At 53.7% G+C, this 23,853-nt stretch overlaps 1 protein-coding gene and 1 long non-coding RNA gene across 4 annotated transcripts in view; one reads left to right on the top strand and one right to left on the bottom strand.

Annotated features, from left to right (window-relative positions):
- The first annotated feature begins 2,239 nt into the window (after positions 1-2,239).
- LOC147825215 (uncharacterized) lies at positions 2,240-23,543 on the top strand. Of its 2 annotated transcripts, none has more exons than XR_015440799.1 (7): positions 2,240-2,322; positions 7,372-7,512; positions 10,969-11,165; positions 14,915-14,960; positions 15,721-15,768; positions 17,062-17,132; positions 22,421-23,543. It is a non-coding gene; the product is annotated as an uncharacterized LOC147825215 (long non-coding RNA). The 2 variants fall into 2 exon arrangements; XR_015440800.1 differs by lacking the exon at positions 22,421-23,543 and adding an exon at positions 17,596-18,671.
- Positions 3,314-23,853, bottom strand: part of Gnai2 (G protein subunit alpha i2) — a 30,600-nt gene continuing 10,060 nt past the window's right edge. For both annotated transcript variants that reach the window (XM_013070259.3, XM_021236645.2), the window contains exons 2-9: positions 10,193-10,235; positions 9,832-9,973; positions 9,500-9,660; positions 6,713-6,841; positions 6,207-6,336; positions 5,971-6,124; positions 4,906-5,119; positions 3,314-4,275 (exon numbers count right to left, since the gene is read on the bottom strand). In XM_013070259.3, coding sequence (XP_012925713.1) covers positions 4,929-5,119; positions 5,971-6,124; positions 6,207-6,336; positions 6,713-6,841; positions 9,500-9,660; positions 9,832-9,973; positions 10,193-10,197 — 912 coding nt within the window. In that variant the 5' untranslated portion in view covers positions 10,198-10,235 and the 3' untranslated portion in view covers positions 3,314-4,275; positions 4,906-4,928. The remainder of the gene's footprint in view (positions 4,276-4,905; positions 5,120-5,970; positions 6,125-6,206; positions 6,337-6,712; positions 6,842-9,499; positions 9,661-9,831; positions 9,974-10,192; positions 10,236-23,853) is intronic.

Below are 23,853 nucleotides of genomic sequence, written 5' to 3'. Positions count from 1 at the left end.
TCCGAGCAGTGTAGCAGTGTGAGGGGGGGAAAGGGTAGGAGGCTCCCTGTAAACATTTGGACTTAGGCTGGGTCAGGGCTGGTCATTCATGGCACCCTCCCTAGCTCAGCCCTGCCCATTCTGCCAGTGCTCCTGAGCTGCCTCATTTCTGGGATGCAACAGCTCTTTGGTTGTCAAGACTTTACTTGGGCTGTGCCCTCCATCCTTTAGGTCCTTCCCCTAAAAAGACACCTGCTGGACTCTTCTTCACCATTCACAATCAACCTCAGCTATCACCCTTCCTCTGTGAAGCCCCAGACCCCTATAGTGCCAGGTCCAAGCCTCAGGTCAGGACCCCCACTATGGGGGGAGCAGCAGAGGCTATCATTCCTGGGGATCCCAGAACTCAGACACAGCGAGGCAGCAAGAGCATGCCTGCAGAAAGCCCTTCCACTTCCCTGGGCCTGCTGGGTCTCAAAGGGGACCAATGGAGAAGGCATGTTCCAGAGCAGACTCATGGCTTCAAATGTCAGGAAAATCTACTCACCTCAGTCTCAAAATCATTCCATACACACCCTCAGACCCAGAGTGCCAAGCCAGCCACAAGCTCTAACTCCAACTGCCTGGCCAGCGGCATGGTCAGCCAGGTGCAAGTGACGCTGGAAGTTAGGGAGGGGCAAGGACAGAACTACAGCATCTTTTGGCAGATTCTGGGTCCGAACTCATCCCCAAACACTGACCCAATTCCTGCGTCTACTACTGTAAAGGAGATCCTAGGGTCCTCACCTCTGCCATGGGACTTGTATCCCCCCAACCCTCTGAAGCCATGAGTCTGCTGTGGACCACAAAGAGGGTTCCTCTAGCCTGTGGAAGCTCCTGCAGGCTCAGAGGCCATAGCTCTAACCCTGAGGAGGGGCCCTTCCCTATTCTGCAGCTGGCATTTGGGCCTCCACCCATCTGCTGGGCCTGGAGAACTGAAGAGAGGTCATCTGCCTACCTCCTTCCCACAAGATATCCCAAAACTTACCCTCTTTGGGCCTCTGACTCTTAGAGCTTGCCTGTCTCTTCCCAGCTGTTGCCCTATCCCCCAAATGGGTTAAAAATACCAAGGCTGCCACCACATCAGTAACTCAAGCAACTGTTTCAAGTTGGCCAGGCCCTTTTGGAGGCACATCAACCACGTGACAATCTCAACAAACTGGTGACACCTCCCACCCCATACTGAGAGCAGAACCCTGGGTCCCCACCTGGCTGTGCATGCCCTACTAAAGGTCCTTGGCCACATAGCTGCAGCTGCCCATGATGTGGACAGGAAGACAGACCTCAGGGTGGGAGTGCCCTGGGGACAGGACAGGGACCCCTGAATTTCTGGCTGTCCTTACTCAGCGGACCCCAAGGAATGAGGACTAGTTGAGCCCCACACTGGATAGCTCTAGACAGTTGGGGGATGCTCTCCTCATGGAGTCCATCCAGCAGGATACCTGGACGGTCCCTCTTGCTTGCCACCCGCCATGGCAGGGAGTTTCCCAACTGCCAAAGACAAGGCTATTTGAGAAGCCATCCCCACCCCTGTGGGACAATGGGGCCTTATGCCCTGGATACCGGAGATCTGGGTTGGAGGGCTGAGGGCAGGTGGGGGCCTAGCTGTCTGCACCCAGGGAAGCGTTGCTGCCAGGATCCCACCTAAACCCACTGCCAAGTAGGGCACAAGATGGGGGGAGATCCTGGCCAGAGCCTGCATGGCCCACCCAGGGAGGGAGACATTGGGTGCGCCGGACAAACAATGCGGGCCCTTCAATAGTCCCTCTGTGCAGGGTTCTCCCTCAGGACAGAAGGAAGGAACTGTCTTCGGAGCCACTTCCTGCGGGGCGGGTATGGCGGCGACCGGGCATCTGGGCTCAACCAGGGTCTGGTGGAGGGCAGGGATCCGAGGATGGGCCCGGAAGCGCCCGGGGACCGGGGCGGGCACCAGGCGGCGGCGGCGGGGGAGCCGATTTCCTTCCGACGGGGCGGCCGCAGCCTCTCGTCTCCGGCCAGCACCCGCCCGTGACCGCAGGCCACTGGCAGGTGTGTGGAGGTGGAGCTCAATCCCTTCCCTCCCCGCCTCCGCGGCGCTGACCCCAGCCCGTCCCCAGCCCAGCCCGCTTTGCCCCGCAGCGGGCGCGGGCCGCCTTCGCCTCACAAAGCTTCCTTTGTGCCGGGGCTGCCTCTGTGGGACCTGGTGACGTCAGCCTCTGTGAGCGGCGGGCGTCGCGGAGCAAGAGCTGCGGCGCCCCCTGGCGACCGGAGGCGGAGACGCCAGTCTGAGTCCCGCCCTGCGTAGAGGCTCTCTGGGCGCTCCTGGTAGGTTTATCCTATGGCTTCCCCTGCTGTCCACTGAAGAAAGTTCAGGCGTCTCGCCTGGCACTCGGGGCCCACCCACAGGCCTCCATCGTTGGCACTTTCCTCCATATTCAGAGCCTCAGGCCCAATGCATAATAGCCATAGTGTGGCCAACTGCCTAACTCCACCCCTCAGGTTTGGTGGGGGAGGGTGATTGCTGGGCAGAGATGCTTAGTTAAGCCAGAGGTCTACAGCCCACATGGCTTTGTCACTGTACACTTCACACTTTCTGGAGCTTTGGGTCTAGGAAGTCAAAAGTCACCATCTCCTGCACAAGAGGCTGGCTGGATACCCCTCTTGCTCCCAATGTGCAAGAACCCTTTAGAAAAACCTGGTAAGAGCCCAAAGCCCTGATGGTGGATGCCTGTAATACCAGGACTCAGGCTGAGGCAGGAGGATCTCAAATTTGAGGCCAGACTGGACATCTTAAGTTACTTAGTGAGATCCAGTCTCAAAATAAAAATAAAAAAGGGCTGGGGATGTAGCTCAGGGGAAAGGCCCTGGGTTTAATCCCCAGTATTGGGGCGGGGGGAGAGCTCAGGGAGCCTGCCCAGCTGCTCTGCCAGGTTTTTTTTGGTACTGGTGATCGAACTCAGGACCTTGAGCTTGCAAGGCAGGTGCGGTGCCACGAGCTAAATCCCCAGCCCTCCTCTGCCAGTCTTGAAGGCTGTTGCAGAACCAAAGCTGCAGAATCAGGAGATGGGGGACACATGGGCCCCAGCATGTCTGCTGACCAGTCCAAGTGGGAAAACGGAAGCTCAGAGCATTTGGCCTGGAAAGCTGAGCACACAGGGCTCTGTCCCAGGTGAGGACTGATGTCAGGATCAAAGGCACCACCAAGGATTGAACTTGGGATCTTGTGCTTGCGAGGCAGGTGGCACCACTGAGCTAAATCCCTGGCCCATCTTGACTCTGTCCTTGTTCACAAGAGAGAATACCCAGCAGTTCTTGATATTTTTTTCTTTCTACATTTTATTATTTCAAACCATGTGAACAATTCCATAAAACATGTGAAAAAAGCAAGGAAGTGTTCAACGCTGAAGGACCCAGGCCTGGGGCAAGGGCATGAGGGGCCTGGCCCCTCAGCAGGCAGTGGTGGTTCCTAGGTTAGCGCTAAGGAGCTACATTTGGGTTAATGGAGCCTGGGCCCAGGGCCGCTGGATGGGGCCCTCAGTGACATTGGCAGTTGTCTGGAACAGCCCTTGGAACCCATTTCTGCAGAGGGAAGGGCAGGGGTGCCACCCACAGAGGGCAGCTAGCAGAAAGACAGGTGTAAACTCACGGACACACTCAAGGCACAGAATCACTGGAATAGGGGTCAGGTGGGTGCTGGTCAGGATCTGACAGTTTTAAATATTTCTCTAAAAAGTTTTCTAAGTTTGCAGGGTTTTTTTTTCCTTTACTTTCATTTTTTTTAAAAGCTATGAGAATGAGCATGTGGACTTGTGGTCTCCGGGAATGGTGGCATCTCACGCTTCTTGTGCTTTTTCCTTTGGGGCCTCCGAGCGGTGTGAGAGGGGGAAGGGCAGGAGGCTCCCTGTAAACATTTGGACTTAGGCTGGGTCAGGGCTGGTGTTGGGCAAAGCCAGGGGTCCAGGCTAGAGAAGTGGGTACCCCTCCAGACACAGGCCTTGGGAGACTCGGCATGTGCTCCCCTTCCCCCAGAGAACAAGACAATGGCCAAAAAACTAGAACATGCCCAGGGAGAGGCACCATGGCCACTCCTGGCACCTCTGGAGAGGAGGGCTTCAAACAGGCCTGTGGCTACCCCTCCCCTGAGTCTGCAGCTGAGGGAGGGGACAGGAGAGCTGAGAATAGAGGACAGAGGGGAGAATCGGGCAGGGGGACAGGCAGGGAGCGTGGTCTTCTTGGCCCCATCTTCCTCAGGGGTTCGGGGAGCAGTCAGCAGTGGCCCTGGAGGTAGAGGACAAACATGGCATGGGTGGTGGCCAGGATGTGCCTCTTCCTCCTGCCTCCTCAATGAGTCTCTCCTTCTCCCACCTACTCATTACCAAGGACACAGTCACTGCCCAGGAGCCAGGTTCTGTTGCTTGGTTATGAGGGGTGGAGAGTTGATTGCACTGGCAGAGACACTGAATTTCCACCAGGGCCAGTAGGGCCAGTGTGGGCCCAACCTCACAGACAGGTCTGAGGGAAAGAAAGGTGGTGAGGAGAATATGCAGAGCTGGTCACAGTGAGTAGCAGGTGGCTGTGCCTCCTCAGCATGCAGCTTCTGTCAGACCAGCAGCCGGGTATGTGAGGTGTTTTCTCCAAGGGACCCTAGGCCAGGCCTCTAGTTCTGTCTGGATGGTGGGGCAGGCCTACATGTGCCACCTCCTCAGTTCCCTACACCCTCGTGGCCGGCCTCCTGAGCTCCATCTGTGTTTCCTCCCTTGTCCTCTGGTTTTGGACTGCCCCTTCCTAACACTCTAGGTTTACCACCCCTGCCTGGGCTCTCTCAGTTCCTAACCTCACCCCTTCTCTGGGTTCAAGGACCCCACTTTGTTCTTCCCCAGCTCCCTGCCTCACCCCTCTCTGGCTCACCATCCTGCCAGGCCCACTGCCTCTTAGAAGAGGCCGCAGTCCTTCAGGTTGTTCTTGATGATGACGTCAGTGACAGCGTCAAACACAAACTGCACGTTCTTGGTGTCGGTAGCGCATGTGAAGTGTGTGTAGATCTCCTTGGTGTCTTTGCGTTTATTCAGGTCCTCAAACTTACTCTGGATGTAGCTGGCTGCCTCATCATACTTGCTGGCTCCTGAGGGAGACACAATAGTGAAGACTTGTGGTGTGTATATGGCAGGCAGGCTCTATCCAATATTCCCAGCAAGGTTCTGGGCATGTGAACAGACAAGAATGACAATGTATGTGCATATACACACACACTTGTGTATATAAAGGGGGACACCTGATGTGAGGATGCACCCATGTGCACATGTTCAGGGGTACATGCCTGTATGTGTAAGAAGGCCCTGTGTTGGGCAGGGGATTTAGCTCAGTGGTTCTGCTGCCTGCTTTGCAGATGCAAGGTCCCAAGTTCAATTCCCGGTACCAAAAAAAAAAAAAAAAAAAAAGAAGGCCCTGTGTGAGGGCTGGAGGGTGCAGCTTAGTGGTAGGTACCTGGTAGCATGCACTAGGCCCTGTGTTTGACCCCCAGCATTGCAAAAACAAAAAGGTAGGGAGCCAAGCGTGGTGTTGCATGCCTGCAATCCCAGCACTTTGGGAGGCTGAGGCAGGAGGATTGCCACAAGTTCAGGCCAGCCTAGGCTATATACTGAGTTAAAGGGCAGCCTGAGGCTGGGGATTTAGCTCAGTAGTTTTGCTACCTGCTGTGCAAGCTCAAGGACCCAAGTTCAATCCCTGGTACCAAAAAAAAAAAAAAAAAAAAAGCAGCCTGAACTACATAGTGAGACCCTGTCTCAAAAAATTGTCAAAACCCAAAAAAAGCAAGGAGGACCTGTGTGCAGACCTAGTATGTAGGCATAATTAATATCCCATAGTGGTTAGCATCCTGTCCAGAGGGGGCTGCCCACAGACCACCTGGTCCCCACTGGCTCCTCTTGAGACAAAAATCACCCTTCCCCAGGGACAGGTCCTTCAATACCCTACCTGTGTACTCTGGGAAGCAGATGGTCAGTGGGCTGTGTGTGATCTTCTCCTCGAACAGGTCCTTCTTGTTGAGGAAAAGGATGATGGACGTGTCCGTGAACCATTTGTTGTTACAGATGCTGTCAAACAGCTTCATGCTCTCATGCATGCGGTTCTGGGGGCATGACAGAGCTCAGTGATGGCCACCATGTGTCGCCCCACCCCCCAGAATCCCCAGTGTCCTTTTGGCCTCTCACCATCTCCTCATCCTCAGCTAGCACCAAGTCATAGGCGCTCAAGGCTACACAGAAGATGATGGCTGTGACACCCTCGAAGCAGTGGATCCACTTCTTTCGCTCAGACCGCTGACCGCCCACATCAAACATCCTGCAGACACAGGGTCACCTTAGATTCAGGAAAGGGGACCTCAGGGGAAGCCTGCTGGCTGCAGACAGAGGCCTGCCCTCAGTGGCCCATTTGGTTTCCTGGAACCATCCAGACTTGACCACCCAGATTCTAGGCCAGGGCATGTCTGTATGGCAAGGCCAGGGGAGGGCAGGCTGTAGCCACACAGGACAGGGTCAGCAGAGGCCACAAGCTGCTGGCAGGAGGTGACCACTGACTTACCTGGTGGTGAGGACATGCTTTCCTAAAACAGTCTGAAAACCCTCAGAGTGGGACTACAGGATGCTGGGTCAGCCCCTCTCTGCTACCCCCAGGCTGGCAGGTGCTGCCCCTCCACCCTACCCACACACTTGCTCACTTGAAGTGTAGGTCCTTGAAGGTAAAGTGTGTTTCCACAATACCCGTGGTCTTCACGCGTGTCCGAAGCACATCCTGCTGTGTGGGGATGTAGTCACTCTGAGCAATCCGCTCCAGGTCATTCAGGTAGCTGCAGGTGTGGGGTGGGAGATCAGTGGGGGCTGGAGGGGGCCTCCTTACCCAGACTCTAGGCCAGCAGAGAATGGCCCCTTCTTTCATCTCCTACTTCTGAGGCAAAATTCCTGCTGCTGCTGCTGCTACTCCCTTTGCTCCCTGAGGCTGGGAATTGAACCTAGGGAGTTATGTATGCTAGGTAAGAACTCTAACACTGAGCTACATTCCTAGTCCTTTTTATTTTATTTTATTTATTTATTTATTTATTTATTTATTTATTTATTTTTTGTTGTTGTTGTTTTCGTTTTTGGTACCGGGGATCGAACTCGAGTCCTTGCGCTTGTGAAGCAGGCGGCGAAACCACTGAGCTAAATCCCCGGCCCTATCTTATTTTATTTTTATTTGAGAGGGTCTTACTAAATTTCCTAGGCTTGCCTTGAACTTGCAATCTACCTGCCTCAGCCTCCTGAGTAGCTGGGATTACAGGTGTGCGCCATCACACCTGGCCTAAGCCCTTTGCCTGCTTCCCCCCTTTTTACATCACAGCTCTGAAGAAGAAACCTGGATTCAGAGCCCTCGTCTCCCTCCCACGGACTGGGAGAAGTTGTGGCTCTGTGGCCCTCCAGCCAAGCCCCAGCACCCAAGGTCTAAGCTACAACTATTTTGAATCCAGTGTTGGAGCTACAGGTAAAGGGGGTGAGAGGGGGCAAATTAGTCCTTCAGGGAAACAGCAGGATGCTAATCGTGCAATTACAGCTCCCTCTGCAGAGCAGCCTGGTGTGGTCCCTCCATGTGTGCAGCTGGACATGTTGGGGCCTGCCAGGCCCAGTGGGCACTTTGCCTAGCACCCAATAAAATGTTGGCTCCTTAGAGAGGGAAGACACTTCCATGGTGGGTATCCCAGGGGCTCATCATTACCAGCTCCCCTAATTAGTATCAGTAGTACTGCTACTGGGCCCAAGGGCTAGCCCTGCTGCACCCTGGGGCTGCACCTGGCCTCCATGCTGTTGCCCTCTACCGACAGCTTGCTGCTGGGCAGGCCTGCTGTGGCTGGGCCAAACCAGGCCAGAGGGAAATGATCTCAGAGACACAGGGACAGAAGAGAAAAACAGGAAGGGCCATGGGGGACTGTGACGCACACATGTGCTATGACCTGCATGCCACACCCCATGCCCCAGTGGAGCCCCTGGCCTGGAGACGTCGTTAGTCTCTCTCTTCTCAACAGATAGGCTCACCCTAGCGACCCCATATCCATTCCGACTGCAGTCTTAGAAGACCCCTGTTAAGTGGGCTGGTGGATCCCTCTTCCCTGTGCTAGTGCTATCCACACCCTACTCCTGGGTGATCCTGTCAAGGGAGAACAGGGCCTGTGGTCACTGCTGAATCCCCAACTCCTAAAACGGTGCTAGGTATACAGTGGGTACTTAGTGTCTGAGGAAAGAAAAAACAGGACAACAGAAAAGTGGAAAGTGTTCTGGAGGTGGCTCTGTCCCCACCCTGCTTGACCACAAGGGTGGGGGGACTGTGACAAGGCAATGGTTGACAGGGCTCACCCCCTCCCAGCCCTTATGACCCAGAAGCTCTGCTGGTGGCTGAACCCATGACCAAGATCTCAGGGCTGGGCGGTGCTGAGGCCTGGAGGCCCCTCAGCATTTGGCTGGGATCCCACAGCTCCTGCAAGGGTGTGCAAGGCGAGTGTGTGTGGGACAACACACAAGAGAAGCCAGGCCACAGGAGGTGGGGGCGGGGCTGTCCATGTGGCGGGGCAGTCCATGTGACGGGGCAGTCCATGTGACGGGGCAGGGCTCAGGAGTCCTGGGCAGGCAACAGCCTCCTCCCACTAACCCCTCTGGGTGGGTAACGGGAGCAGAAGGGTGTTCCACACAGGGGGCCTGGCTGAAGTAGGGGCAGGGTGCTAATGACTTCATGTCCCCTGGAACTTGTGTGTCCTGTCTCCTGTGGGATTAGCACCCTGCGCTAGTCTGACATGTGGCAGGGAATGCAGGGAAGGAGTTCAGAAAGGTGGGCAAGGCTAGCTCTGGCATACCTCTGGGGCTCCTGCACCCACTGTGACTCCCCCAGCTAAGTCTGTGGCTCACCCTGGTGCAGCTAGGCTCAGAGGAGGTCCAGGCTCCAGCCTAGGCACATACCTGCTACCTTCAGACAGCTCTTCCCCAATGTGGGCCCCTCGCCTTCCCCGTTGTGGGTCCCTTACCAGCTAGCCTGAACTCCTGTGTCAAGTGCAGCCCTAGAATTTGCACTTGCCATGTCCCTGCTTGGAACTCCTTCCCCCTCCTCCTCTGGGCCTCGCCCTCTCACAGAAATGACACTCCCAGCTGTCACTGGTTGGGGACCTGTCTACTCCATTCATCACAGTGTCCCTGGCAAAGACCAAGCGGCAGCAAATTTTCTCTTCAACAATTATGTGTAAAGACAGATAAGGTTCAAGTGGCCTGGAAGAAGTACTATGGAAGCCACCCTGCCTGTCATTCCTCCTGGCCTTCCAATACCACTACCCCAGGCCACCTCTCCCACACATCAAAGCCTCAGTGAACAGCCACTGGGTTTCTTTTTTTTGCCATTGGGTCTCAAACCTGAGAGTCCTGGTCCTCTGGCCCAAGCCTGCAGTTCAACTTCCCCAGCCCCTGCCCTGCCCAGCCCCTGGAGCACTCACTAGGCAGCTGAGTCGTTGAGCTGGTATTCTCTCGAGCGGCTGAAGCAGGCCTGCACACCATGGTCAGCCCAGAGCCTCCGGATGACACTGGACAGGTCCTCAGGGAGCATGCCTTGCTCCTCAGCAGTGCAAGACAGTGCGAACAGCTGCCTGGCATCGTCCTGGGCACAGCAGTGGTGGATGGTCAGCCAGTTGAAGGACTGTGCCCCCATCCCATCTGTCAGAGGCAGGGAGTCCTCTGGAATGGGGCCCAGGCTGAGGTAATCTCAGGTTCCCCAGGACAAAACTTGCCCTGAAACCTTATGGAAGATTGGGGATGGTGGTGCACATACCGCGCGGTGGGGGTCGGCAAAGTCAATCTGCAGGTTGCCCATGGCCTTGACAATGGCCATGATGGACTGGATGGTGTTGCTGTAAACGACTGCCCGGTACTGCCGGCACTCTTCCTCTGAATAGCCATCTTCATGGATGATCCTGACAGCCAGGGGTCGGGAATTAGGATCCATAGGGCACAGGGAGCTCACAAAGGGCCTGTAGGGACCTGGTTTAGAGATGGGGACACTGACCCCAACCCACTAGCACTTGTGGACAAATGGGCCTGAAACTGGTGGGGCTCAACTGGTGGACAGTGTAGGCCCAAAGGAAGAAGAGGGGAATCAAAGTTTGGAGCTGGCCTCTGCGCAAAGCACTTACTTCATCTGTTTGACGATGGTGCTCTTCCCTGACTCGCCAGCACCTAGAATAGAGGGCAGACAGACAAGGGAAATGCCTGCAGGGTCACTACAGGTGGGCCACAAGTAGCCTGGCTGCTGGCAACCCTGGGGCAGAACTCTCCCTCCAGGCAAGTGGCCCTTGAGATGGAGGCAGTCGGCCTGGGGGCAGTTGAGCTACCAGGGGTATGACCAAGGGAACCTACTGCACCCACCCCCTGGCAGACTCTGAGGCCTTTGCCTCCCTAGGCCACTGCCCATCATGGCTCCCTACTAATCCACACTAACTGTCATTCTTATATACACAGGTTTGCCACCCATGCACCTGGACCACCAACATGGCACTGCAGGCAGGGCTAGCAGCCAGGTACTCTGATTATTCCAGCAGGCAGTAGCCTCTTCTCTCCACATCAAGGCTTAGGTGCCAGGGACCCATGGTAGGGCAGTGTCATACTCCTGCCTCTTAAGACATGGCCCATGGCCCAAGGCCTACTCTGTCTGCCCTGAGCAGGTGAACAAAATCGGGGAGACACTGGGAGAAAAATGGACACACACACACACACGCACGCACACACACACACACACACACACACACACACACACACACACACACACACACACACACACACACACACACACACACACACACACACACACACACACCTGTACTGACTCAAGCTTCTAATCCAGCCTGCACCATGTTATCTTCTCTGCTGGTTCTTAGAGGTTTGCCATCATTCTCTCCCACATTTGTCACAGTCTGGAACCACCGCCACCAGTGTCCCTGGGACTAGTCAAGACTACCTCTGAGGAGAAGGGTCTAACACACAAACCAACACTAGCAACAACAATACCTTCAGCAAACAAGCCAGCAAAGCTGTGAGGAGCACCCACTGCTTCCCGGGTGATGTTAGGACATTTGCTAGGAACCTGGATCTTCACAGCAACCCTGAGAGGTAGGTGCTATCCTCACCCCTACCCCTTAGCAGATGAGCAAATGGAGACAGAGAGACTGAGATGACAGTTACAGTCCTCTGCAGGTAGCCCACCTTGCCGTACATGCAGCCCCTTCTAGAGCTGTCCTAAGGGCCTCACACAGCAGTTGGGCCACACAGTCCTCTGGGCCCAGCTGCACTGGTCACTGGGTTCATAACCCTACCTGCCCAGGCCAACCTCATAGCAATCCTACCTGCACAGACCTACATAGTGAGACCCCATCTCAAAAACAAACAAATGCTACCAAAGGCCTGCAATTACTAGGCTCCAATTACAGGCATGCTTCCCAGGATGGTGTATTGGGGTGCCACTAACATGCACAGTCTGGGCAGGCTGGGGTAGTGATTCCAAGGCTCTAGCACAGGGAACTGGAGCACCAGACGAAGCATATTCCCTAGGCATGGGCTGTGCCTGGCAAAGCAGCCAGGATCCTTTGGACTCCATGGTCGTGGGGATTTAGAAGGCCTCAATATGTACCAGGATAGAAAGGCTGGCAGTGGCCACTTAGCTCTTACTTGTCCAATGGAGCAGGAGGAAGAGGACACATTCTGGAGCAGAGGAAGGACAGGAGCCAGTATCAGACAGGACTGGGGCCCTCCCAGGAGAGCAGAGGCCAAGGATATGAACTCACAGGGTCTAGTCTTTTGTCACCTGAGGCATCAGTTTCTCTCTCAGGCCACTCAGGGGAGAGTGGCCCTTTGATCACTCTCTTTGTAGGTGGTGTGGGCCCCTAGTGACTTTGCCCAGTGATGGGAATGACTGTGCAAACCTGCTCTGCATCTGATTTTCCTAGTAGAGCCAGTAGACACAAAGACCCTGGTAGCATCTGAGCAAGCTGTGTGGGAGTCAGGATACTTGCTCTGTGCTCCAGCCTGTTTTGAGTTCCCATTTCCCTGCCCCTTTCAAGCTCAGTTTGCCCATCCATGGCCTCTAAAACTCCAAGGAGTTAGGAGGACATTCTCTGCCCTAGCAGGCATCACAGGAAACAGGTCCCCCTTTGACAGGTGGCCAAAACAAGGTCACAGAACCTCTATTTCTGGACTCAGGACAGTCCCTTTGTCTTTCCAGAAGCTGTGACTCAGGCAGGAAGTAGTGAGAGGCAGGACGAGGGCATGGTACTGGTGGATAGGCAGGAAGCAGGGGGACACCTGAGACAAAGTCAGGAGCACTGCCCCAGCAGTTATAGCAGGGAAGGGGCCAGGAGCAGAGAGTGGGGCCACAGCAGCAAGTGGAAGACCAAAGACCCTGGCTCTCAGGTGTCCACAGCCTCGGTGCCTCCGTAGCTGTGGGACTGTAGTCTCACTCTATACTCCCAAGGCTGGGCCCCTCCTCCATCAGGGCCCGATGATCTCTCCTACTAGATAAAATGGCATCAAGCTCAGAGTTTGCTTGTACCCTGCTAATTCTGGGCACTCAGCTTCCTCACCCATCCCTGGGCCTTCCCCAGCTGCCTTCAGATTGCTGCAAAGATACTGGGCAAGGGAGCTCAGCCAAAAGAAGGTGCAGGGAAAACTCCTACCCCAGCCTCCCAGGTGGAAGCATTTTTCTGGTTCGTGGATTTTGTTTTCTTGCATATGTATAGGTTCAGTGGTCACCTCACAATGAGACTATTCTGGCTTCCAGTGGTATTGATCACAAACTGAACGTCTGGGATTTAAGTAAAATTGGAGAAGAGCAATCTCCAGAAGATGCAGAAGATGGCCCACCTCAGTTGTTTATTCGTGGTGGTCACACTGCCAAGACAGCTGATTTTGGGCTGGGGATTTAGCTCAGTGGTTTCGCTGCCTGCTGGGCAAGCGCAAGGACCCGAGTTCGATCCCCGGTACCAAAAAAAAAAAGAAGACAGCATCATGCAAGTGTGGCAGATGGCAGAGAACATTTATAATGATGAAGACCCTGAAGGAAGTGTGGATCCAGGATCCAGAAGGACAAGGATCCTCGATACATGTGCACTTGTGATTTTAAGACTCCCCTTTTTTCCTTTCAACCCTGAGATCGATTTAAAACTGGTTTTGAGACATACAGACTTTGTTCAGCTATCCCTCCATGACAGGTACCACCAATAATACTACTGGCCCCCAAAGTGGGTGTTTTCTAAATATTAACTGGGGTACTTGATTCAGCAAAGCCACAGACTTATATTTAAATTTTCTTCAGGAATTTTCTATTAACAAACCCAGGTCTAAAGTACCTACAGAAAGGTAAATATAATGTGTGATTATATTTTTCTTCTTAAAATAAGTCCCCAAAAGCCCCACAAGATAGCATCCATCAAGATGACCATTCCTTGAGGGAATCAATGATCCAGCTAGCTGAGGGGCTTATTACTGGAACAGTTCTGGCACAGTTTGATCAACTATATCGGAAAAAACCTGGAATGACAATGTCTTGTGCCAAATTACCTCAGAATATTTCCAAAAATAGATACAGAGATATTTCGCCTTATGATGCTACATGGGTCATTTTAAAAGGTAATGAAGACTACATCAATGCAAACTATATAAATATGGAAATTCCTTCTTCAAGTATTATTAATCAGTACATTGCTTGTCAAGGGCCATTACCACATACTTGCACAGAGTTTTGGCAGATGACTTGGGAACAAGGCTCCTCTATGGTTGTAATGTTGACCACACAAGTTGAACGTGGTAGAGTTAAATGTCACCAGTACTGGCCAGAACCCAGAGGAAGTTCATCCTATGGATGTTACCAAGTCACCTGCCACTCCGAAGAAGGAAACTCTGCTTACATCTTCAGGAAGATGACACTATTTAACAAAGAGAAAAATGAAAGTCGTCAACTCACTCACATCCAGTACATAGCCTGGCCTGACCATGGAGTCCCTGATGATTCAAGTGACTTTTTGAACTTTGTGTGTCATGTACGAAATAAGAGGGCTGGAAAAGAAGAACCTGTTGTTGTTCATTGCAGTGCTGGAACTGGAAGAACTGGGGTTCTTATTACTATGGAAACAGCCACGTGTCTCACTGAATGCAATCAGCCAGTTTATCCCCTAGACATTGTAAGAACCATGAGAGATCAACGAGCCATGATGATCCAAACACCTAGTCAATACAGATTTGTACGTGAAGCTATTTTGAAAGTTTATGAAGAAGGCTTTGTTAAACCCTTAACACCATCATCAAATAAATAAGAAAACAAAAGTTCTGGGAAAAGATAAGTCCCCAAGTTTTTCAGACTTGTTTCAGTAAAGGCTAAAGTGAGTAAGGAATAGAACCAAGTGAGGTTAGGTGTCTGAACCATGAAGTATAAGTACTGCAAGATGTCATTTTTATTCAGGAATTTGGGGAGACTCAAGTCATCAATTCCTACTCTAAATCTTCATACCTGACTTTCCAGGATACACATTTTTCCTATGTAGACCAGTTTCCTCTTGGGTTATTCAGTTAAGTAAAAGCTACAGGTTCCTCCTTCCGTATATATTTTTGCTTGTTAGTGTATTTCTTGAGCTGTTTTCATATTATTCCTTTCCTTTCTGTGAAATGGTTTTTGTGGTTGTTTTAACTTGGGACCACCAAGTTGTAAAGATGTATGTTTTTACCTGACAGTTGTACCTCAGGTAGACTGTCAAGTTGAGATTTGATAGCTTATATTTGTTTTTAAAATTAAATTAATCCCTGATAAGAGCTTCCTTTTTTTTTAAAGAAGTTAGTCCTTGACCACTAGTTTAATACCATCTCCATTTTAGGTGACCTGTTTCACCAGCAGGCCTGTTACTCTCCATGACTAACTATGTAAGTGCTTATAAGTGGAATAAATTGCTTTTCTACATACCCCCCTCCAAAGAAGGCGCAGGAGTCAGCCCCTCCTGCTGAAGAGGGCCCCATCAGGTGCTCCATCCCCAGCTGAGTGAGAGCAGAGGGGCCTACAGAGGTTCCCTGGGGTGGCTATGACATTCCCACTGGGCCACACCTCTTTCCGCCATGGAAGACACCTCTGAAGCCCTTGCCCTGTGGCGCAGCTGCTGGGCCCATAGCAGGAGTGCAATAATCGCAGCAATGTGCTGGGGAACAGTGGGTCTCTGCATCAGAACATCTGCTTCTACTGTGAGGCACTGAGCCCCGATGGAGGGGGAGACGGATGGGGGAAGGGAGACAGTACCACCCCATCTGCTTGAACAAGGCCAGCAGGGCCTTGCAGTAGGAGGTGGGCCCATAGGCCCAGCCACTTGATGCTGTTCCCAGGCCCCAGCATCCAAGTCACTGCTACCTGTCCATCTTGGACCTCTATTTCCTACATTAGGATTTGACTGGCTGGGAGGAGGTCACACGTGGATGTCCTCTCTAGTCTGTTTCCCCTCTGCAGAAGCTGCCAAGCCTCAGCCAGCCAGCTCACCTCTCATCTTCAGATCCTCTCCCAGAGGGAGGTCCAAATCTGCCACAGCCCTGCAGTCTACCCTGATCTTTCCTCAGATCTCCATGAACTTCTGCTCACTTCCTGCCCTTACTCTGGTCCCTCATCTGTGAAATGTAACAACCTATTATCTCTTCCTAGGAGAGGGGTTAGGATGGAGAGCAAAGTTCTCACAGTGCCTGACACATGGTAAGCATTTGGATAAAAATCATTATTTTTCTACCCTGTGAAAGAATACAAATTTCCCCATGCCTTTCATCCCCTGCACTCCACAATGACCACGCTGTGCTGGTCACTGCAATGGTTACCTACAGAATTGACTGCTGGTGATGTCTTACTTGTAAGGGAGCTTCTGAAGGCTTTTGGATAGAGGGTAAAGGGCAATGAACAGCAGCTTCAAAGCAGAGGGATTCCCTGCTGGGACTTAGTGTAACCCAGGACAAGAGTTAAGAACCACTCACTCCACTACTGGCTTCTGGCTTCACTTCGAGTTCGTCACTTCCTTTCCACACATGACTCTCCTACATAGCTGGGCCTCCTTCCTACCCAGCAGCCACCAACCCTGCTCATCAACACCACACTAAGCAGGCTGGGTAAAGGCCTCCCTGAAGACAGCTCTGTGGCCAGTGGGTATCCTGGGACACACAGGCTGGGGAGAGCAGCCAGTTGACGTGGCAGCTCCAGGGCACAGATTTTCATAAGCAGCAGAGGCGGGGACCACAGTGTAGACTTGGGGATAGTCCAGCTATAACCCACAGTACCAGGCGTGTCTACACTGCCAGAAACCCCACAGGAGCAGTGGAGCAGAAGGGGGTGGACCCCGGCAAGCTCACTCCAAAGGCAGCCCAGACATCACCTCCCACTCTCACCCCTAGAGGGTGCCCCATTTCCAGCCCCAGCCTGCAGTCCTCAAGTCCTAGCAGCAACCCCCACTGTCCCAGGGTCCCAGGCTTGGTCACCACCAGGGGGAGCCCATCAACCAGAAACAAAGTGCAGGAGGTGGAGAGTGTTTTAGGCAGAGCTGGCGAGTGTTTTGTTTCAGAAAGGCAGCCTCCCCGCCTAGGGGTTCCTAGGGGAGGTGCCTGGACCCTCACCCTCCACCTCCTCCTTGGGAAGCCCCCAGCCAGCGACTACACACATTGGAACAATGGAAACAGGGTGGAGGGAGAGGAGAGGGCCTAGCCAGACAAAGGCCCTTCAAACCCCGCCCCTGGCAGCTCTTTCTTCCTCCAGGTGCTGCTCTTTGGGCCCCTCATTCCCTCCAAGGAGGCTCAGCACTGTCCTGCTCTGTGGGGGCAGGAATGGTGGGAGGGGGGGTCCTAGGATGTGGCCTGGCTTTCCACCAGATGCCCCCAAAACATCAACAAACAGGACACCTCCCTCCTCTAGTCTCTGCCACTGGGCTGGCTCCAGAAGCTTCCCAGTTGTGATGCCACCATGGGAATACCAACAACCAGTTCTGCCTTACTCCTGTCCACTCAGATCTCTGTGCAGAGGAAACTGAAGCCAAGGGGCCTGCTGTCCAGGACCAGGCTGCAGAAGGCCAGCCTGGGGTAAGTAAAGGAGGCTATGAGCAGAAGTTGGACAACCCCTGGGTCACACCATGAGCCAGGCTGCTCTGCACACGCCTATTCCTGGAAGCTTCTTCACTTAAGGAATCCCTCTGATGTTCTCAAGGCACTTGATTAACTGCCACCTCTCTTCTACTTCACTGTGGTAGGCCCTGGGTGAAGTGCCTAGAGCCTTGGCCTCAGGGTCCCCATCACTGGACACTGGAGTGTGACACACAAGCACAGCAAACCCAAGGCCTGCCTTAAGCAGCTTTCCTCAGGTCTTCACACATAGCCCAAACTATGTTAGGGGCCGTGGCCCATGCTAAGAACCATGCATGCCATCCTAGATCCCAGTACTTCGCAAGCAGGAAGAGGACAGCCTGAGATCACACAGTAAGGAACTGGGCCCTCTGGAACCCAGGCTTGGGTGACCAGGAGGATGTTTGGTCTCTGCTTTCTGCAGGTCCTCCTGGCCCAGACAGGAATGGAAGCTTCTCCTCTGGCTCTCCCAGACCTCTCCAGGCCCCTCAGGCCCCTGGGATCTGGCCTGAAACTAGAGCAAAACCCCTGAGAACCTTCAAAGAGGAAGGGCAAGTTCCCACCAGCTACAATACTCTGATTCAGAGGCCAAGAAGCAGAGAACTTGGCCTCACCAGCTATCCTGCAGGCTCCAGCCCACACTGTGGCCACATTCAGCTGACACACAGTACCATAAACACCATACAGGCCCAGGACTGAGCCCATGCTCAAAACAGGAGCCTACAGGCACTCTACTCATCTGGCTACCTCCCTGCCCCAAGGCCCCACTCAGACTTCGGCAGCCTCTCAGCCTTCCTCAGGCCTAGTCTCTTTGGAAGTATATGAGTGGAAGAGAGCCGAGTATGGAGCCAGCCAGGTACTGTGGTATACACCTATAATCCAGCACTTGGGAGGCTGAGGCAGGAGAATCACGAGTTTGAAGCCTGCCTGAACTCTGTTGCAGTACAGGGGATCAAACTCAGGGCCTTGTGCTTGCGAGACAGGTGAGGCAAGCAAGGTGCCACTGAGCTAAATCCCCAGCCCTAGCACAACCTTGTCTTGAACAAAAAAAAAAAAAAGAGGGGAAGAGTGAGACGCTAACTTGCTGACTGTGACATGAACACTACTGAGAGGAGACATGGGTTTTGTAGAAAGATGGGAAGTAAAAATGGGTAGCTGCACACAGGATGAGGTTAGCCTATGAATACTGGGCAGATTTCTGGTTTTGAGCAGCAGATTCATGGCTTTGTGTCCCATCTCCTGGGGTGAAGGAGAAATTGAGGTCCCCTGAGGGATAGAAAGACCACACAGGCACCCATGGCATCTACCCCACTAGCTGTCCATTATCTTGACTGACCAGTTCCTGCCATTGAGACACAGATTCCCAATGGGCCACGATGGCTGGGGCAGGTGTTCAGGTATTACCTGAGTCATATCCTGGTATCTCCAGTTACTTATCAGATAAGTTGCATAATGTCCCTGAGCCTCAGTTTCCCCATCAGTCAAAAGAGTGTACGCCTGCTGTGCAAGTGCAAGGACCCCAGTTTGATCCCCAGTACCAAAAAGAAAAAAGAAAATAAAAGACATTCCTATTGGGCCGGGGATTTAGCTCAGTGGTTTCACCACCTGCTGCGCAAGCAAAAGGACGGGAGTTTGATCCCCGGTACCAAAAAAAAAAAAAGTGTAATCCTAGGCTCAGCCTTATGGAATAAAGTCAGACTATGAAGAACCCAACTCCATACGATAGTCAAGGCTCAATCAAAGGCAGCCAGTGTTATCAAACAGGAAAACTGAAGCCTGGTGAAGGCACTTTGGGTTCTGTGGGTGCTTAAGGAGGGGGATCCTTAGGCTGCGCCAAAGGCCCCTCGGTCCATTCCAGGCAAGGGAAATCCAGAGTGAGCTAATGCTAGGGCTCCAGCTCCATTTCCAGGCATTCATTCTGCCTGTGACTGGACTTCCGGCTCTGGAGGGCAATGGCCACTCAGGAATCTAAGAGCAGCCTTCTGCCTTCCTGCTAGCACTTCCCCCCCTCTCACCACTGGTGTCCCTCTCCCAGCCACCACTTCCTGTGGCCAAAGGAAGCACGTGGAATCCTTCTGAGAGGCACTACCTTCTCTGGGATCCCTGGCCACAAGTTGCTGGGGCAGGACAAGGACTGAGACACTTGGACTGGCCTCAATCCAGCGACCACCAGTAGGGCAGCCCACTAGAATTAGTACACAGATGAGCCTGGACAGGTGTTCACCTCCTGGACCTTCCAGGTGGCAAAGCCCTAGGCAGCCCAGGATTCAAATTCAAACCTCCACACTAGCAGCAAGCAACCCTCTGGCATCTTCCTCTTTTAGGCTCCTCCTTCCCCAGCTGCTTCCTCCTTTTCCTCTGATGTGGACACCACTTCCCAGAGAGGCCCTGCCATGCAGACCTCACTGCCCCTCTGTCTGCCTGGGCACAGCAAGTACTGCGATCAAAGTCCCTTCCACACATCTCATGGCTATAGCAGCCTTGAGGCCCCAGCATCCTCCCAGTCTTATGGACACCTTCTTTGCAACAAGACTTAGAGGATCTTACCTTACACTTTCACTCAAACTGGCCAGGCACTCCCTTCTGGGGCCAACACAAAGGCCCTGCCCAAATGCTTGCTTTTTTGGGGGAATTATTGCTCCCAAACCCCTACAAGTTGCCACAGCCTCAAGAAACAGCAGCAGGGTGAGGGTGGGGCAGGGGTTTAGTAAAAACAAGAGCTCTGGGCTGGAGGGAATGGGTGGAGCTAAGCAGAGGAAGCCCCACCCTGCACCTGTAGCTCAGGGCATCAGGTACCAGGGCCACTGTCAAAGAGCCCAATCCTTTGCCCTCCCCAGAGCACCCTTCAGAGCCTTCTTAGACCTGGCCACAACCTGTGGACCCCTTCCCCTTTCCTCCCTGAACTCCCAAGTTGGGACTGTCCCAAGGAGTGGGAAAATGAGAATGGTACCTGGCCTGCGCCCTATCTCATAGGCCAGGTCCTGCCTCTGGCACAGCACAAAAAGGAGCTGAAGAGGCAGCACTCAGCTGGGGGTAGGGTCAGGAGGCACTTGGGGTAGACAGGGCTTCCTCCATCCTGTTTCTGCCAGGTGAACACGTGGCTTTTAGAAAGAACGTGAGAGTGACACAGCCAAGGACTGAGATCATGGGCAAGCTATATTGGACCAGTGTGCATACCTGTGGTCCCAAGTGCCAGCCCCAACCCAACCACAGTGCTATAGGCCTAGGGACCTTCCTGGAACCAGATCACACCCCACTCCAGCACTACCATCTACCTGCTGCCACTTGGTGGGCAAGTAAATGTAACCCTGCCTCTCAGGTCAGAGCCAACTCAACAGGATAAAGGCCCAAAAAAGGTCCATGGCTATGCTCAGCCCCAAGCTGGCACCCTAGACTCCAATGCAAACGTAATGGGTGGCTTCAGGGTCTCTGGAATGGTAGCCTTTGCCCCTCAATTGGCTTGACTTCTACCCCAGCTACAGTGGTAGCTATTCCCCTCTGTCCTTCCCATCTGTGTGGCTCTCCATCCAGGGTTCCACTCTGACCTGACAGGGGTGTCCCCAGCTGCGCTCCCTGATCCACCCAGTGTCCCAGCTCTGGGAATTTCCTGAAGGACCTAATGTCTAGTCTCCATCCTCCCTCGCTCTAGGCACAACTTCCCATGTCGGCTGGGCCAACGCTGGGTAATGGGCAGGGCCTGAGCCTAGTGGGCCTGGTCGAGGCGCAGGCAGAGGAAGTCAGATGGGGCTCAGAACCCCTCTCTCTCCCTATCCTGGGAGCTGGGTCCCTACCACTCCGCAGACAAAGCCTCGCCTAGCCTGGGGGAGGGGTGGGAAGAGACTCCAAGGCCCAAAATGCCCCACCCCCCATTCAAGTGCTAATGAGCTCCAGCCAAGAGTAGAGGGCTGGGGGAGAAAATCTCAATGCTGGAGGCAGGCTTGGGTACCACCCTTCTGACAGCCAGGGCTCTGCCACACCCCCAACCCTAGGCCCCCAGAAGATGGGTCTGAGATTCCCAAGATAGTCTGTCACTCTACCTGGTACCACTTTCACATTTTGGCTCACTTACTGTGAACAGCTGCCTAAGGGCAAGGGAGAAGATTTCCTGGGACACCCATACTGAGGGCAGGTAGGATAGGGAATCCCCTTCCCTCCACCTGCTCAACTCTGCAAGACCCAGCAGCCAGCCTCTCATTCATTTTCTCCTCTCCAGGGTTTGGGACTGACCCCACAACACCCCTGGCTGCAGACAGGCACCTAGATCCTCAGGTTGTGGATGCCAGAGCTTCATCTGAAGCAGTTTTCCCAGAAGGCATACTGGATGAAGTCAGGATTCAAACTCAGTCCTGTGTGACTCTAGGGTGGTCCAGCAAGGTGGGCCTTTTCCTCTAGGCCAGAAACATCCACTAAGATCTTGGGAATCCAGGCCTGGTCAACTGTCTTAGTGCCCTTGCTGAGTCAGTACCCAGGTCCCCAGTGGTGCCAATTTTCAAGGCCACCAGAGAACCCCTCAGGAAGCCACCTTCCCAAATACCCTAGAATCTCCCTACCCCTCAACCAGCCAGGATTCCAAGCTAGCCCTCCTATTCATCTGCAGCTAAGCCAGGCTCAAGTGGCAGCCCAGGATTATATTATCCCTCTCCCCAGGGATCATGCTGCGTTCATGGATGTGTTCAACAGCTTCATTGTTTCCATGCACACTTAATATGCACCTTACAGTAAGCCAGCCCTTTGGTAGAGACACAGAGACAGGACAATGTCACACAATTCCCTTTCTTTTCATTTGGTAAACTGACTTGAGCCCTTGCTTTGGACACCAGTGTGCTGGCAGGCCCAGAGTGCCAGTGGCATGGCTCAGGTCTCAGCCCTATGGCTCTCATGCTGTTCTGGAGCTACTGGACTGTTCAGACAAAGCAGTTCAAAAACAGCTTGAGTTGGGAGGAAGAATACAAGGCCACCTTCCCTCACCAAGAGTTGAGTCCCTACTGTGTGCTGTGCCCTGGTACAGGGTGCAGGCTGGACAGCAAGAGTTCTGCAGGGAATGGGTAGAGGCTGTCTCTTTCTCTGACCACACAGCCTGTGACAGGGCTGGAAGAAAGAGCCTGAAGAACTTTTTTCTCAAGTGCCCACTTTCTCCATCCTGGTCACTGACCTACGAGGAGACCTGGCCAACAGTATGCCAACTGTGACCTCTGCCTCCCCATCCCCCAAACCAAGTTCGGTGAATGCATCCTTCATTCCTTACACAGATGAGAAGCACCCAAGAGATGCACGCTGCGTGCTGGATACAGGAATGAAAAGGACACAGCCTTGCTCCTGAAGGGAGAGCAGCCAGCCAATACCATGCTCTGATGAGGGAAGTAGTGGTACTCAGAGCCAGAGATGCTTTATTGGACACTGTGGAGGTCAAGAAAGGATCCTGGGGAAAGTTTTCCTGAACCCAGCATTACAGAACAATCAATCAGGTACGGAACAGTAAAGGCAAAGTGCCAAGGAAAGACAGAACTGCTCTACCTACACTCTGAAGCCTTCCTGGAGCCCACTGTGGGCAATGTCCTTCTCTTCACTGTGAGGCTGGCCACCAAGACGCCAAATTGCACCTAGACCTGGCTGGTCAGTCAAGCTGAACTGGGTAGGGTAGGTGGGGGGAACCCTGGAGTGGAACTGGTATCAGCCCCTCTGCTCTCACCAAGCTGCCAGGAAAAACGCTCTTGCCAGTGTGTATCACATCTGCCTCTGCCCTGGTGACAGTGACTGTGCCTGCTAACTGGCAGGGCTACAAGGAAGGGGAGGGAGTCAGTGAGCAGGCAGGGCAGCAGGCATGGTTCTGGCTGAGAGAAGGCTGGCACTTAACCAGCCTGAGTCCCGTTGCCTGGACAGAGTTGCCCGCTACATGGGACAGGCGCCCAGAACTCAACCTGCCACAGCTGGACTCTGATCACCACCTTATTCCTGGATGGGGAAAGGATGGCTCAGGCCAGGACCCCTCCCCAAGCAGCCATGGCAGACTGGTACCTGAGGATTGAGTTCTCAATTTCAGGCAGAGCTTGGTCTCTCAGCCCCTGCAGCACACCCTCTACAAGGTGTTAGCTCCACCCTACATCCCCACCAAGAACCTCCTGAGGCTCCTGTCTGCCCCATCCTTAAACTCCAGCAATCCTCTGGACCAAACCAGGAAGCCCATTTCACAAAGGAAGCAAAGGCCAGAGGAGTAGGGCACAAGGCTGGCTACAAGTGCCAAGCCATACCCTGCACCTCTAGCTGCCACCTCCCAGAGAGCCTCTGGGAGGGGTTCCCAGGTCCTCCCTGGACCAGCCCAAAACCTGAGCTGGGCTCCAAGGAGCAGGCCTGTCCAGATGTGAAACCCTTCTGGTGTCAGGGCACAGGAAGGCCTGGAGCCGTGTCACTGGGTCTGTCCCACATCTCTTCAGCCTTCACAATAACTGTGATCAGCCTGGGGAGGGGCTGGCAAAAGGCTCTGCCCTGGGCACTGGGAGACAGCAGTCTCGGAAGTGCCCTCCCCAGGCCCGGCAGCAACGGGCATTCTGCCGCGTCCACACCCACTCACTGCCTGCCGCACTCACAGCAGAGACAGGAAGAGGCGAGCGCCCAACGCAAAGCAGCCCAAGAGGCTGGGCCACCGCCCCTTCCCGCCCCTTCTCTTCCTCCCCGCGGCAGCAGT

This window comes from Heterocephalus glaber, unplaced genomic scaffold (genome assembly GCF_053883595.1).
Source record: "Heterocephalus glaber isolate CG9 unplaced genomic scaffold, H.glaber_assembly_v1.0 deba00001504, whole genome shotgun sequence".
NCBI lineage: Eukaryota > Metazoa > Chordata > Mammalia > Rodentia > Bathyergidae > Heterocephalus > Heterocephalus glaber.
The sequence above is the reverse complement of the archived record's forward strand: the minus strand, read 5'-3'. Positions and strand labels throughout refer to the sequence as shown.